General features: G+C 37.1%; 1 protein-coding gene across 15 annotated transcripts in view; it reads right to left on the reverse strand.

Moving 5' to 3' along the window:
• Positions 1–221: 221 nt before the first annotated feature.
• Positions 222–13,956, reverse strand: part of LOC117401313 (epidermal growth factor receptor substrate 15-like 1) — a 35,634-nt gene continuing 21,899 nt past the window's right edge. For 7 of the 15 annotated variants that reach the window (XM_059013876.1, XM_059013872.1, XM_059013874.1 and 4 more), the window contains 4 exons: positions 13,080–13,218; positions 12,442–12,462; positions 7,042–7,247; positions 222–2,523 (listed from right to left, as the gene is read on the reverse strand). In XM_059013876.1, the coding sequence (XP_058869859.1) occupies positions 2,377–2,523; positions 7,042–7,247; positions 12,442–12,462; positions 13,080–13,218 (513 nt within the window). In that variant the 3' untranslated portion in view covers positions 222–2,376. Of the gene's footprint in view, positions 2,524–7,032; positions 7,248–12,441; positions 12,463–13,079; positions 13,219–13,956 lie in introns of those variants that run through there. The other 8 variants (XM_059013884.1, XM_059013873.1, XM_059013882.1 and 5 more) reach the window with 5 other exon arrangements.

Genomic DNA, 13,956 nt, shown 5'->3' on the forward strand with positions numbered 1-13,956 from the left:
GACAGCCAAAGATCTGTAATTATATGTATATTTTTTTCATACCACGGTATAAAGTTAGGCTACCACCACATCTGAAAAAAATTATATATCTTTGTAAGATACTAAAACTAATTTGAATGGTATTTTCATGGTGTTGAAACTGCCTATTTTGGTCCTCTGAGATTCTACTGGCACATCATAAATCATTTGCTGTGAAGAAATGAAAGACAACTTACCTTACCTGGAATGTTACCTTATTTTTATTATATTAAAATGATAACCATGTACAGTGGGCTGGAATTCCAGCCTTCATCTCCTTTTTAAATGTTTTAAGTTACACCAAGATTTTTTAGGACAAATATAACTAACATAATGTACACAATCCGCAAACACCTTTAATGCATTTCAGTAACACAGCTTGGATTTTCCAACATTTATTTATATTTTTCTCGTACTCCCTTTCTCTATACATAAAATAAGACCAAGGCAGGTGAAACAGGATATTTGGGAATGCTTTAGGCTTTAGATTTCATACGCTGCCAAATCCCCGTAAAGTCAGATCATTTAAAACAACAAGTGCTGTCAGAGTCTGGTAGACACCCTGTTTTTGGCAGTTAGAATAAATGTTGTTTAAGGTAATGCACATTTGTTACAAAATGGAATGTGCGTTTGTTACTTTTACAAAATACTGCATTCGGCAGTAAACACTAAAAGCAAGAAAGGACTGCACTATGGAAAGAAAAAAAATAATGACTCAAATTAATATTCATATTAATTAAAATCTTGGGCACTGGGGTTGGCAACAACTGAAATCCAAACTGCTACACCTTTTGCAAAGTTACCGAAACACAAGACTGAAAACGAGTCTCCTAAAATACCACCGAAACACCTTTTATGTATCCAAGACAGTGTCCAGTTTATGTAGGAAAGTGCACAAAACCTTAGGGGTGCTTACAGGAGGATTGTGATTAAAACACCACAAAGATTAGAAAGTCAACAGACGATATATACAGTACATTAGCATGAACTTAAACCATGAGAAACTTTTATAATAATTCAAGGGCATCAGATGTCACTCTCAGAATCTGACTAATTCTGAAACTTGATATGTCAATGAACAGCTTAAAATATTGTTGCTATGAAGCACAGGGTATTGAGGTACAGCAATCCTAACAAGGACGATACTACTAAAAACCAACCATAAAAAAAAAAAAAAAATTAAAAATACATCTTAAAATTATCAAGACCTCACAGGGGCAGCAACTTGCTACTTCACAGCTATTCTTTAGCGTTGCAGTTCAATAAAAACTGAACCGATACAACCATGACAATGAATTATCAAGAACCCTTCAGCTTATGGTACATATACTGGACACTGCTGGAGAACACCACACAGTAACAAGGTAGACGTCGGTTTCTGAACAGGTTGTTTTTTTGTTTTGGAGTAGGTAAGCCTTAGTTGTTCCTTGTCAAATTAACTCATGTACATAAAACATGTCTTGTAGCTCAAACTTCCCTTATTTGCCATCGATTTCCTTTATTTTATTATTATTATTTTTTTTAATGGAACAGCATCTAGAAAATAACAACAGGAGCTACTTGCCTGGTTGGTACACAGTATTTGGCCAAATATCTGAGTTAATCAGAAACAGTCCGATACAAAATAATGTTCAAGAACTCAGCTGCAGCCTGTGCTTACTGACCCTCGTATTACAGAGAGTTAAAAGACATTGTTCAGTGCCCCCAATCAAATAAAAAGATAAAGTTCGGATCTCTTAAGAAAACCAGTCAAATCCTTGGGAGTGTAAAGCATTAAAAAACAAAAAACAAAAAAAACAACACACTATTAATTAAATATTAATAATGTAAAATAAATAGATATGCCAGTATTTTTTTGTTTTGCAAATTATGTGAATCACTTTCCAGTTTTTTTTTAAAAATTCTTTTTTTGTAATCTGTCAAGGAAACTACTTTAGATTTTCTGCTGTCAACTTACAGATAACAGACTTTTAAACAATTTAACCAAAAGCACTTTCAATCCTGACCTTGTTCCTTACACCGATCTATTTTGAGAAGCCCCCCACCCCCAAAACCCAAACCCCTGCCTTCCAGTTTATGTTACTTGAGTTTCTATATCTTTTAAATAAATTGGCCTTAAATGTCTATGATACAGGTTTATACAGTGCATTTACAGAGCATCACTTCATTCCCAAGCCCACCCAACCACCCTCCCTAAACACAATAAAATCAACCAAAATCTTTTTTTTTTTTAGACTTCAGCTCACTTAGGAATTGTTATTCAACTCTTGACACACACACACAGAGAGAGTCCGATATCGTTCATATTAAAGAGTTTTTTCTCTCTCTTTGCAGGTTGATGCGTTGGCTCCGAGCGGCTCATGCGTTTGACATCTCTGCCTTGCTGAGAGCGATGGCGAGCGCCAGGTCCTCCTGTTCCTGTCTGCGCAGCCTCTCTAACCGGTCCTGCTCCGCACGCTCGCTCTCCCGCTTCGCCCACGCCAGCTGCTGGGCCTCATTTCCAAGCTGGGAGAGACAAAAAAAAAAACTGCTTCTTTAAAACAGCATGTTGGTTTAGCTTGCAAACAAAAGACTACGCAATATTGTGTTATCGAAAGCCAAGCACCAACGGTTTAACTTGTATCCACATGAAAACACCACGACAATTAATTAGAAGTAGTGTCAGTTTTTCATAGCACTGCTTTAGGGTTGCATTCTAAAATTACCATTATTAACACATATCGGTGACTATTCACTTATTACACTTGTCCATGCATTTCCTATATATTTCTATAGTTCTGCGTTTGTATTTGTTTAAGGCAATGGTCCTGGAGAATAAATAAAATGTGTCAAAAAATGAATCATTTTTATTGCTATGGTTGTAATTTTGAATGACAAAATACACCTGAGGGTCCCTGAGTTGCCTTTACGATTTACACTCGGCCAGCCTGATTTTGAAGAGTGTAGTTTAAACAATCCAGAAAAATGATTACGTTTATTGGTCTATTTTATTTACATTCTTTATTTATGTATTATTATTCCTTTCAGAGAAAAAAAAAAAGAAAGAGAGAAATTATGCAAACTTGTACTTTCATGTTTCATCTCATTGATGAGCTCACAATTTAATTTCTCTCTCCAGGACAGTTCCCTTAATCAATTAGTCTTAACAGTGATTCGGTAACATCAGGCCTGAGTTACTTTGGGAATCCTTCCACCATGACCACCAAACGGAACGAGCAGCACAGTCCAAGCAGAGAGCTGCTCCACGTATGGGCTAAGGGTCTGACAGAGTGGTCGTGTTTATAAGGAGCTTCAGGAGGGCGTTGACGGTCTCTTATATTGCCTGATAGTAGGAGAATACAGCTCTGGTTTCCAATAAGATCAACCCATAGCTGCCAAGTTCAGTGCTAGATGTTAAGTGAAACAGGCAGACCTCTGCTGCAATTACAAGCAACGTAACGGCATGATTTAGACATAAAGGGGGGGAGGTGACAAGGATTTAGTACAGACGAAGTTTTCTGCCAATTCAAGAGCACATGCAGGCACTTAAAACAAGTGTATGGAAATGCTTGTTAACAGAGAATAAAAAAGGGAACTCTATTCAAATTTAACAGAAAAGAAATAAAAATCGACAATGTTACGAGTTATGATTCAAATAAGTGATAAACAATAAGCAATGAAGTAATAGGTATTACTGGTGTATGTAATTCTACAGGTACAGTTTATACAAGGTAATATACTGGAAATGTATGCATCATATCAGTAAGTCTGGTGGGAGTGCGAAAAAATAGAAGGTAGAAGATTTAACAAAACTGGTTGTGCACAGTGTTTTCAGTCATATATATATATATATATATATATATATATATATATATATATATATATATATATATATATATCCCTTTTTAATCAGTATTTATTCTGATAAAAATAATGAGGACATATGCATTCACCCTTGTGTAGGTACACAATACTAGCTGAAGGACAGTGTATAGTAAAATGTAGCAATGTGTACGTTTTTGTATTACCTCATTTATTTTAAATCTTACCTTCTTTCCCACTCCTGAAAAAAATGTAAAAAAAAAAAAAACACTAAAAACAAACCCCCTAAGGGAAAAAAAAATGTCCATACAACATTTAAAATATACCCTAAATAAACCAAATCAATCAATCAATCAATCAATCAATCAATCAATACACATACATAAATAAAAGCTGATTATTCACGATGCAAAAGAGGACATGACAAAATGACATGCAGCAAAAACAAAATGGAAGTAAAAAAAAAAAAAAACTAAAATAAATAAATAAACTATTACCACCACATGAGAATTTAACACACAGGTGTCTACAGTAATCTACAGAAGCCTCTATGGCACAAACACACACACACACACTGATGGGACAGTACAGTTCTACATGCAATGACAGCTACTGGCCACGGTCTTTACTTTGGAGGATTTGCTTAACCATCCTGGTTCAGAACAAGGATAATATAATCCTTGGATCAGAATAAATAATGCAATCCGGTAACTTAATGGGATTTTCTGTTTCTGTCATTGAGACGGTTGGGCCTTGTGAAACTAGACTTACCCAAATTAATGGCATGGGCGAACCAGATTCACCCAGCATCGATTTAGAAGCCCTGGACAAAACTAGACTCGTCCGGACTAGCCCCGAAATTCAGTGAAAACTGTTGAAAAAACAGGTTTCGCCCAGTTGTCCTTTTCAAGTTCTGGGCCAATCTAGATTTTGCCCGATAGGACGCAGGCAAGTGCCGAAAAAAAGTGGTAACTTCGGGATTCACCCAGAAGACCTTGGTGAAACTAGATTTGCCCAGGCATAACTAGACTGGCCAGACTACCGGGTTTCGCCCTTAACATATGGATATGGGATATGTATTAGCATATCTTCCCAGTACTAGGAGTATTTTATTAAAAAACTGTACAATACATTTCAGCACCTCTACATTTTCAGACAAAAGGCCTGTGATATCTATAAAGTTTTTTTTTTTTGGGGGGGGGGGGGGGGGGGGGTCATGAAAAATAACCATTTTAGTACTTCCCCTCCTTCCTTACCTACATTAAACCAAGAAGTCAGAAATGGTAAAGCAAGCAACCAAATCCTAATTGCCATGCAATGTGACGACAACAGAAAGACAGCAGAGAATATCAAGGAGACCGATAAAGAATAAAACAAAATGGGTCTGCTTGCTATGATACTGGAATGCACACCAATAACATGCTCTGTAACCTCAGGACTGAGAGCTGAGTAGTGATACTGCTGCTACCAAAGTCAACAAATCAGTAGGCTTCTTGCTATGAGGCATCTTCAAAAACCAACGCGGAGGGCATTCAAATGCCCACGCCGTCGTAAGAAATTCTACACAGTTGTCTGAAGATTAAAACTAACTCTCCACCACCGAAAAGCTGTTCTTTGAAAAACAAGTTCACAAAAAACTTGCATTTGTAGCATCAGATACTGCAGAGCTAGCTATATATAAATATATATATATATATATATATATATATATATATATATAAACACAACACACTGATAGCTGTAATAGTATCGTCAGTTATGAGTGTAGGCTTCCTGCTTCTTGTGCAAGTATCTTAAAAGGAGTAGAAACTATAGCTCTCAAAGTTTGATCAGTGACGTTTTAAAACATTCTCTAATCCTGATGATCACTGCAATTATGATCTGTGCTTGATTATTATTATTTAGTTTGCTCAAGACAGCGCAGCAATTGTGTTCAAGTACGTGTTTCTATGGGTAACATACAGCTTTCTGTGCTGCTTTATTTTAGGACACAAAAACAAAGCCGGTACAGGAACAGTCCTGGGAATGGGATCCAGTCAGTTCTTCAACTTGACAAGGAAACACAAGCCCTTAGAAACACTGCCAAACTCATCTTGAATAACCAAGGCAGCCTTCTGATTACGAACACACCCCAAAGGGGAGTATTCAACATCTCTCTCCAGCACTCTGGTCTAAAGACTTCTGTACGAGGGAGAAAGAACAGTAGATTTGGACACCCTAGTTTGTCTACAATGTCTTGGTGGTTTTCAAAGCTGTGCATGTTCAAGATTGCCGGCATGGTTTTGAAGCATACCTCATAACAGCAGCCTAATTGTTTAAAACTGTCCTTCAAGCACCCGCAAACTGTTAGAAGCATTTAAGTATAGCGAGATTTCAGATATTGATAGGAATGAAGCAATTAAAATAAATATTATTATTATTATTATTATTATTATTATTATTATTATTAATAATTATTATTATTATTATTATTATTATTATTATGTTTTGTCTGTTTTTTTAAACTAGTACCAACATTGCAAGTTTTAAACAACTAATTAATTACAACTGTCCCTTGGAGAGGGTCATATCTCTGTTATTTTATTATATTAGATAAATATTAATAAATTGCTTTCCTGCAAGGCACTTCAATGAAATTAGGATATACATATAAGCAAAGTACTTGCTAATGGACCTGAGCTTAATGTACTGGACTCAGGACCTTGTGCCTTAACAGGTTTTCCACTGCCACACTGGGGCGTTTGTAGTGGTTGTTGAAAAAGAATCACAATTCAATAAATCCCTATATTTGCAAGGCAAGAAAATGAAAACCTGATCTTGTTTGCTGTAACACAGTATAACGACTCCCTCACTAAAAGATGTCAAATCAGATCGCCTGTTCGTTTAAATTTTGCGTTACCAATTAAAGTGTTTTTTTTTTAAAATGTGTTTGAGAGCTACTGCCACTTGCAGAAGAATTGCTTATTAAAAGGTAGCTTTTGGCCCCGTCCTGGCAAGCTTTTGTTTGTTTGTTTTAATTCTGGTGTGTGAAATAACGGAGAGGAATCGGTTATTCCCTAAAAAGCTATGTCTGTAGCATGAAGGTGGCCAGCATGAGGCGCAGCAGAGAGGCATAGAAGCTGGTGATGCATTCTGCTATAGATTTCTCAGTTAAATAATGATCACTATAAGCAGAAAGCAAAAGGGTGGGCTGGACAGAGAGTATCACTGAACTCAACTTACAGAACTGAAGTCTGCAAAACCCAAGGCAGAGTCTTTAGAAGCTTTACTTGAGGAGGAAGGAGCAAAAGGATCTTTGCCGCTAAATGGGTCTCCAAACCCCTTTTTATTTTGAAATGGGTCGCTGTCTTCAGCGCCAAAGGGCTGGAAAGGGTCGCTGGACTTGGAGGAATCTCCTGACCCAGGCAGGTTTACTGGAGTACTTTTACCTAGAAAGTTTAGAAAGAAGAAAGATTATTTCCCCCAAAAGGCGCCCCCCACCGCCCCCCCCCCCCCTCAACTTGGAAGCGAGTCAGTGATGGAATATGGATTATTGCTTTCATTGCTAAAGATGCTCTGCTCTGTCGTGACTGTACATCCTTACCACACATGCATTTTTGCATTAAACTTTTTTTTATTAGGTAATTTAAATCATGTGGATACCAATCGCCCCCCTGACACTGAAATTCAAAGATGTACAACCATTCTGAAACACCACCTAAACTTCCACTATTTCTCACATTAGACTAAAATGTAATTATGATACTAACAACATCGTGTATCTGTTTAAATATTGCCTTCTCATGCTGCATTGCATGCAAAACCTAAATCTCGTTTCATGTTTGTCAGGCTACTTAAATTATTAGTGGAAGAAATGCTTGTAATTAGATCACCTTTTGAAAATCAGGCCTAGAATACATACATATGCTGTATGTGGTCAGAATGGAGAAATAAGTGAGAAAGACGTAGGTGACAGCATTTTCATTCCGATAACATCACCTAATTGGTTTCAACAGGCTGTTTAACTTATCTGGTGTGCCCTGCATGCCGTATACAGTCAAGTAACCAGCAAGGTGTTGGTATGACGATATCAAGATAAACCCTGTTCACACTATCCATGCCTTGTGTAATCTTTCTATCTCAGCTTCAGATCTTTTCTTTAAAAACCGAGAGTGTTTGCAAGCTAAAGCACGATTCAAACAAAATGGAACATGTTTTACAAGGACACGTTTATTGAAAGGAACAGAACAATGGTATAAAAAACGGAACGGAAACAACTTAGCCAAGTCGTTTCTTGCTGCAACGTATAAACGATGCCTTTCAGTAAAAGCTCTGTCGTCTTAAAATATGTTCTTTACAAATGATGTAGGTGCCACACATGCACGGTTAGTTCATCACACAAAATAAACGCTTCCAAAAGACGTCAGATTAAAGCAAATTAACTAATCTCAAAAACTACTTAACGAAGCTCAAACAAACCACTGACAACATTGGACTTATAAAGTCATCATGCAGGCTATTTTAGCACTCGCTACAATTCCCAAACACCATGCCACCTATGTACTAAAGTATGTACTGTCAGTTGTGACATAACACTGCATTACACCACATCCTTTCCCATTTACGTTTGCTTGACCTCTGGATAATGGAAGCTTAAACTCGGCTGCAGTGTCACTATTTTTTTTTAATGCTTCTGATGAAGGAGGCAAGATTGCGACGCTGGGTATTAAAGTCCTCTCTTTCTGAGCACAGAACAAGGATACCACAAGCTGTGGCAATGCCAGTTCCCCAGCAAGCATGCTTTAAAGTCTGACCAGGAGGGACTGTGCTCTAAGGAAGCAAGGGAGTAGTCTTGGACTTTGTCTGGTTTCCATTGATCTAGTTATCTTAAACCTAAACCAGATTAATAGAGCAGGGGTGTCCAAAGAGGTCCCTTCCACTCCTGGTCTTTGTTCCAACCCTGTTCTAAATTGTTTAATTGAACTACTTAAACCTCCATGCAGTACCTGAAGTAATTAATTATGCCTGTTAAACCTGGAGTGGAATGGCCCTCTGGGACCATGACTGGCCTCCCCTATTATAGTGCATTCTCACAAAAAAAAAAAAATGCTGTCAAAAAATGTGGAAGGAAAAGGTTTTGTGCAACATTGTTGCACTGGAAGCCGATTACAAATCTCCCCGCGTTTTACATATAGTTTTTCACGTAGGGCACAGGCTTGTTTACAGCTTCAGTGCTTCTCTCGAGCACACCAGAGATAAACCATGTTTGTAGTTTCACTTAACGTGCACCGTGTCCTGCCATGAAAGCCACAGTGCTTTCAGCAGCTACCCTAGTGGTGCACCAAAACCCCACTGTGGAGGTTAAATTTAAACAAAAACAACAAGAATAAAACCGTCACCACATTAAGGGTCGCTGCCACAAAAACATGAACAGTGCATCTTTATATTGTTTTCAATTCGATGTAGTGTGAAAAATGTGTGTATCTATTCTCGTCATATTTATGACCATATGCATTGAGCACATCTTTCAGCAAAAAAAAAAAAAGATCTTATTTCTTAATTCATTTTGGGAGCTTGTAAACAGGGGAAATTACTCAAACCACTCAACTCATAAGATGCAAATGCAAAATATCATATCTATATACTCTGACTGTAGTCATTGCTACATCTTACAAAGCATTCATATTGTTATGACTGAGGTTAAAACAATGTAGCAATGAAGAAATGGATTTGTAAATTTACCAACAGAACACGTTTCATTTTTCATGTACGATACCAACGTCAGAACTAGAGAATATTGTGGCGTACAGAGCATGAAGCTAGTATCTCAAAGCGTTACATCTTTAACATCCCGAAACCTTAAAGTCACACAACCCCAACACGGCAGCAACCTGAGGTCACAAATCAGAGTGAGAGGTACCGTTAGTTTTTCTGTAACAAACACGAAGACGGCATCATAAATGCTTTATGACATATTAGTTGACGTAACGGCTGCAACAGGTTTACAAAAACGTAAGGTTCCTTTAACAGGGATGAGCAATGGAATGCATAATCTTTGACAGGACAGAACTTAAAGGAAAACTGTAAGAAAAGTGAAGTACAGCTAAGGCCAAATGTTTTGCATCACCCTATAGAACATTTTGCTTCATAAAGTCAAATGAAATAATGTTGCACTAGCATATCGAATAGCATACCGCTTTGTAGTTTTCCATATACTTCACAAAAAACTGACAATTGAAAAATGTGACCTTTCAAAATCTAACATGAAATAATGTATTACTATTATGGCTTCCGGTAGACTTTTGGGATATCATTTTGTAGCTTATTTTTTTACATTTGTTAAATAAATCATCTAAATTATGTTAATATCATAGAAAACACATTTTTAAATCTTTTTTTTTTTTTTTACAGCAACACTAGATCAGTCTCAGTTGGTGTACTTGCTAAGGACACAGCATGGTTTTAGCAATGAGTTTTTGGTAGGTGGTACCAGTGAGAATCTAACTTTAATTTATCATCTGCTTTCCTGCAGAATAACTTCAGCCTTGTGCTCAGGCTTATCACATAGTGTCTTAAAAGCATACAAATACTGTGGTTCAGCAGAGAGTAGCTGTAACTCAATCATGAGAAAAAAAACAAAAAAAGATGGCACCCTTAGGCAGGCGTGGGAAAGGAACATGGGGCAGCGCTTATCAGAATAGGTGTTAACCACTTAGTCAATCAAGCTGTTATTTAAGTGTAATGAGAAAACAGACTTGCTTTTTACAGCAGAGCTAATTGCTGAAGCAATCTTTTTTTTCCCTGCAACAACGTGTAACAGCCACCATTGCAGAAGATGATGGAAAATGTAGATCTGAATTCTGATATGAAAATGATCAGACGATCAGAATGTTTTTTTAAAAAAAAATTTTTATACATCTTTTAGGCAGGTACCGTCTAAAATTACAACTGATAGGAATTAATGAACACTTGCATTTCTAACTCCCATGAATGTTTAATACCAAATTCTGACAATGTCATTCAAAAAATTCAGAGTGGAAAATGTCCTTTGCATAGCAAAGAATATCTATCTATCTATCTATCTATATCTATATATATATATATATATATATATATATACTACTACTGGCTGTACTATGGTCTTTGTTTTTTTTTTTGCATTTTTCTCATGATCCAGACAGGCTCATGGCAGTGCTGAGCTTGGCTATTTAAAAATTTAAAACGTGTTAATTCGACGCACCAGTTCTGTGAATTCTGTAGTGGTAAACTATTGCAGCTTTTAAAGAATTGCTATGGCATGGGACACGGATCACACATCTTCCAAGGCGTGTATATTTAGAAGTATTATTTGTTCAAGGAAATACCACATCAGCTTCACAAAAAACAGTAAGAATTAAGGAAATTGAAAAAGTTTCACAGCGTTTTGAAATCAAACCTGTAATTAAAATACACTAACTGGACCACTAACAATCCATTAGAGCCTTTGAAATAGCTGACAGGCCTTATTTGCATATAAAATTGGGCTGGAAGTTAACAAAATGATCAAATTCATATCACTTTTAATAATAAAAAAAGAAAGTAAATCGAGTACACTGTCTTGTGTATCATTTACCATCTACCACTTGATTTTATTTTTCTCAGAGGTTAAAAGTTGAAAGATGTGCAACATGCAGCATCCTTTAATCAAGAAAAAGTCAAAAGGTTAAACACTGGTCAGGGCAGAATTTAGCAGATAGCGATGCTGAGAAAGCCACGTTGTACTGAACACAGAGCTGCAGTCGAAGGAAGTGGGCAAGGGTGGAGAAAACACAGCAGATCCCAATATTAGCACATCACAGCTCTGAGTTCAGCTTATCAACCAGTTTATGAACACCTACACCGACTTCCTGAACCTTACCACCGCTGCCCTCATAACACTGCCCCGATTTGAAATCAACAGCTCTTACCTCTTACCTCAAAATCTGCAAGGGCAAGAGTGGCTTGTGAACAACAAAACAATGTTGTTGCTTGGTGTGAGGGCATCCGTCAGTTAGCATGTGAACTCTATTTGAACCTCTAGTAAGAATATAATACTACCTGTAAACAGTGTTGAGTTGTTTTTTTTTTTAAATGACAGCGTCATTTTACTTAACTCTTTTAACACTGCAGACATAACTGTTTTGTTTGTTACTGCCTGAATAGTGACTGTCTATGGCTTTATGGCACTGCTAGGCATAATCAGCTTATGTCTTTCACTTTAGGAATCAATCTGAGCCAATTCTCTGCATTTCATTAAAGTCCAGATCGCTTTTCATCACAACTCAATGCCCCCCTTATCCCATTTCTGATCTTAAATTGTATATTAAAGTTTCAGCTAATGGGACAATGCAAGTACATGCTGTGTATAATGCATCCCATGGTTAAAGAGGAAATTATACATTTACTTTTCTTAATGGCATTTCTTTCCTCATATTTGTGGTATTAAGCAACATTTACATTAGCATGGTACAAATGCAAACATCAAGGTACACCCAGCAAAACAGTATTAGTTCTGCAGCTGCACATGCAGCGCTGACTATCGATATTCTAGTGTTGTTTAAGCACAACTCGCTTCTCCCAAACCACGCCCCTCTTTAGACATCAGTGCAACAGCATAATACTTACAGTCTACTGTTCTGTAAAAAACTGTAAATGCAACAAAATAAAATGCTTTTTAAGAATTTGAACTAAGCAGAACCTTCCCATCTGTGATAACTAGTTTCATAAGATGAAGAATTAACAAAAAAGGTACGTTACTTAACACATAGATGATACACCACATTAAAAGTGTCAAGACATCTGGATATTGGTTCCCAAGATATACACTGCTGTGCAAGTCTTAGACACATTCAGGAGTTATATATATCGATGTTATGAGCATCAACAATTTACTCAAAGCCTCCGCCCACCCCCCCAAAAACGTGCACAATGTCTAAGACTTTTGCACCGCAGTGTAGCTAAAAATATATTGACACATATGTACATCTGCCTTAGTTATAACTGCCAACAAGGCTTTAGGATAATAGAAAAATACAATACGATTTAGGCATACAAGATGTTCGCAGTAACAAAAGGTGCACAGCTTGTAGCGTATCATTTGTTAGAAAGCGTATCAATGTCAGAAATGTGAATTGTATTGTAAGTGAAGACAAATACGATCATAATTTACATTAGCAAAGGTCAAACCTTCTATAGTGCCAAGTGATGTTGCATGGATTTTCCCCCCAATGTGGCCTTTACCTACCACTGCATTTAAAACTTACCGCTGGGTGGTTTAGGCCTGGGAGGTACATTTTTCTTGGGTGGCAGGGCTGGCATGTCAGTCTTGCCCCTGAAAGGATCTTCAGAGAATTCCTGGCCACCAAATGAGGAAGCAAAGGGGTCTGCATGAGACGTCTGACTCTGTATAAAAGCATAAATAACATTGGATTGGGGTTCTTTTTCGGGTCATTCTTCAAAATGGGGCCCCGTATGCAATGAGCGGGCCTGTCCTACTCTGCCAGGAATGAAGAAAACTTTTTTTTCATAGACTGCTTGCCTCCTATATACCATCCATATTGCAGTTGGGTATAATCTGATAAACTGTTGATTTCATACAAATGTATCCAATTTCATTTCTAATAGCTAGATTACAAGGACACTCCGGCTGTGTGCGTTTTATTTTTAATCGTTCATTGCCACTGTTAATTATACAAAAGTTGAATTAATTGCATCAAAGATATCGCTAAAAAAAAATACAAAAAAAAAAACCGCAGAAAGAGGCTCAAACTGTAACACACCAACAAAACTTAACATACCTTATGTAAAAGAACAGTGGAAACTATGTACATTTCACCACTGCGTGGGTTTCAGCTCAATTATCGCTATCATGTACTGTGTGTGTGTTTCTCAAGACCTTTCAAGGCTTTTCAAGCAAGCTTTCCCCTCGACTCTTACACACCTACAGACTTCTCACACAAACTGAAACTAAGTCCACCACACAGCGCCGAGAAAGACCACAGAGAAACACTGAAAAATGAAAATAACTGATTTAAGCATTCTTACGAAATTAACACACTCCCTTAAAAACGCTACCCTTGTCAATTAACAAAAAGATTTTTGTGCATGGCACACAAAAACGACAATCAGCCAGAAAAATAA

The sequence above is a fragment of the Acipenser ruthenus genome, chromosome 47 (assembly GCF_902713425.1).
Source record: "Acipenser ruthenus chromosome 47, fAciRut3.2 maternal haplotype, whole genome shotgun sequence".
Classification (NCBI taxonomy): Eukaryota; Metazoa; Chordata; class Actinopteri; order Acipenseriformes; family Acipenseridae; genus Acipenser; species Acipenser ruthenus.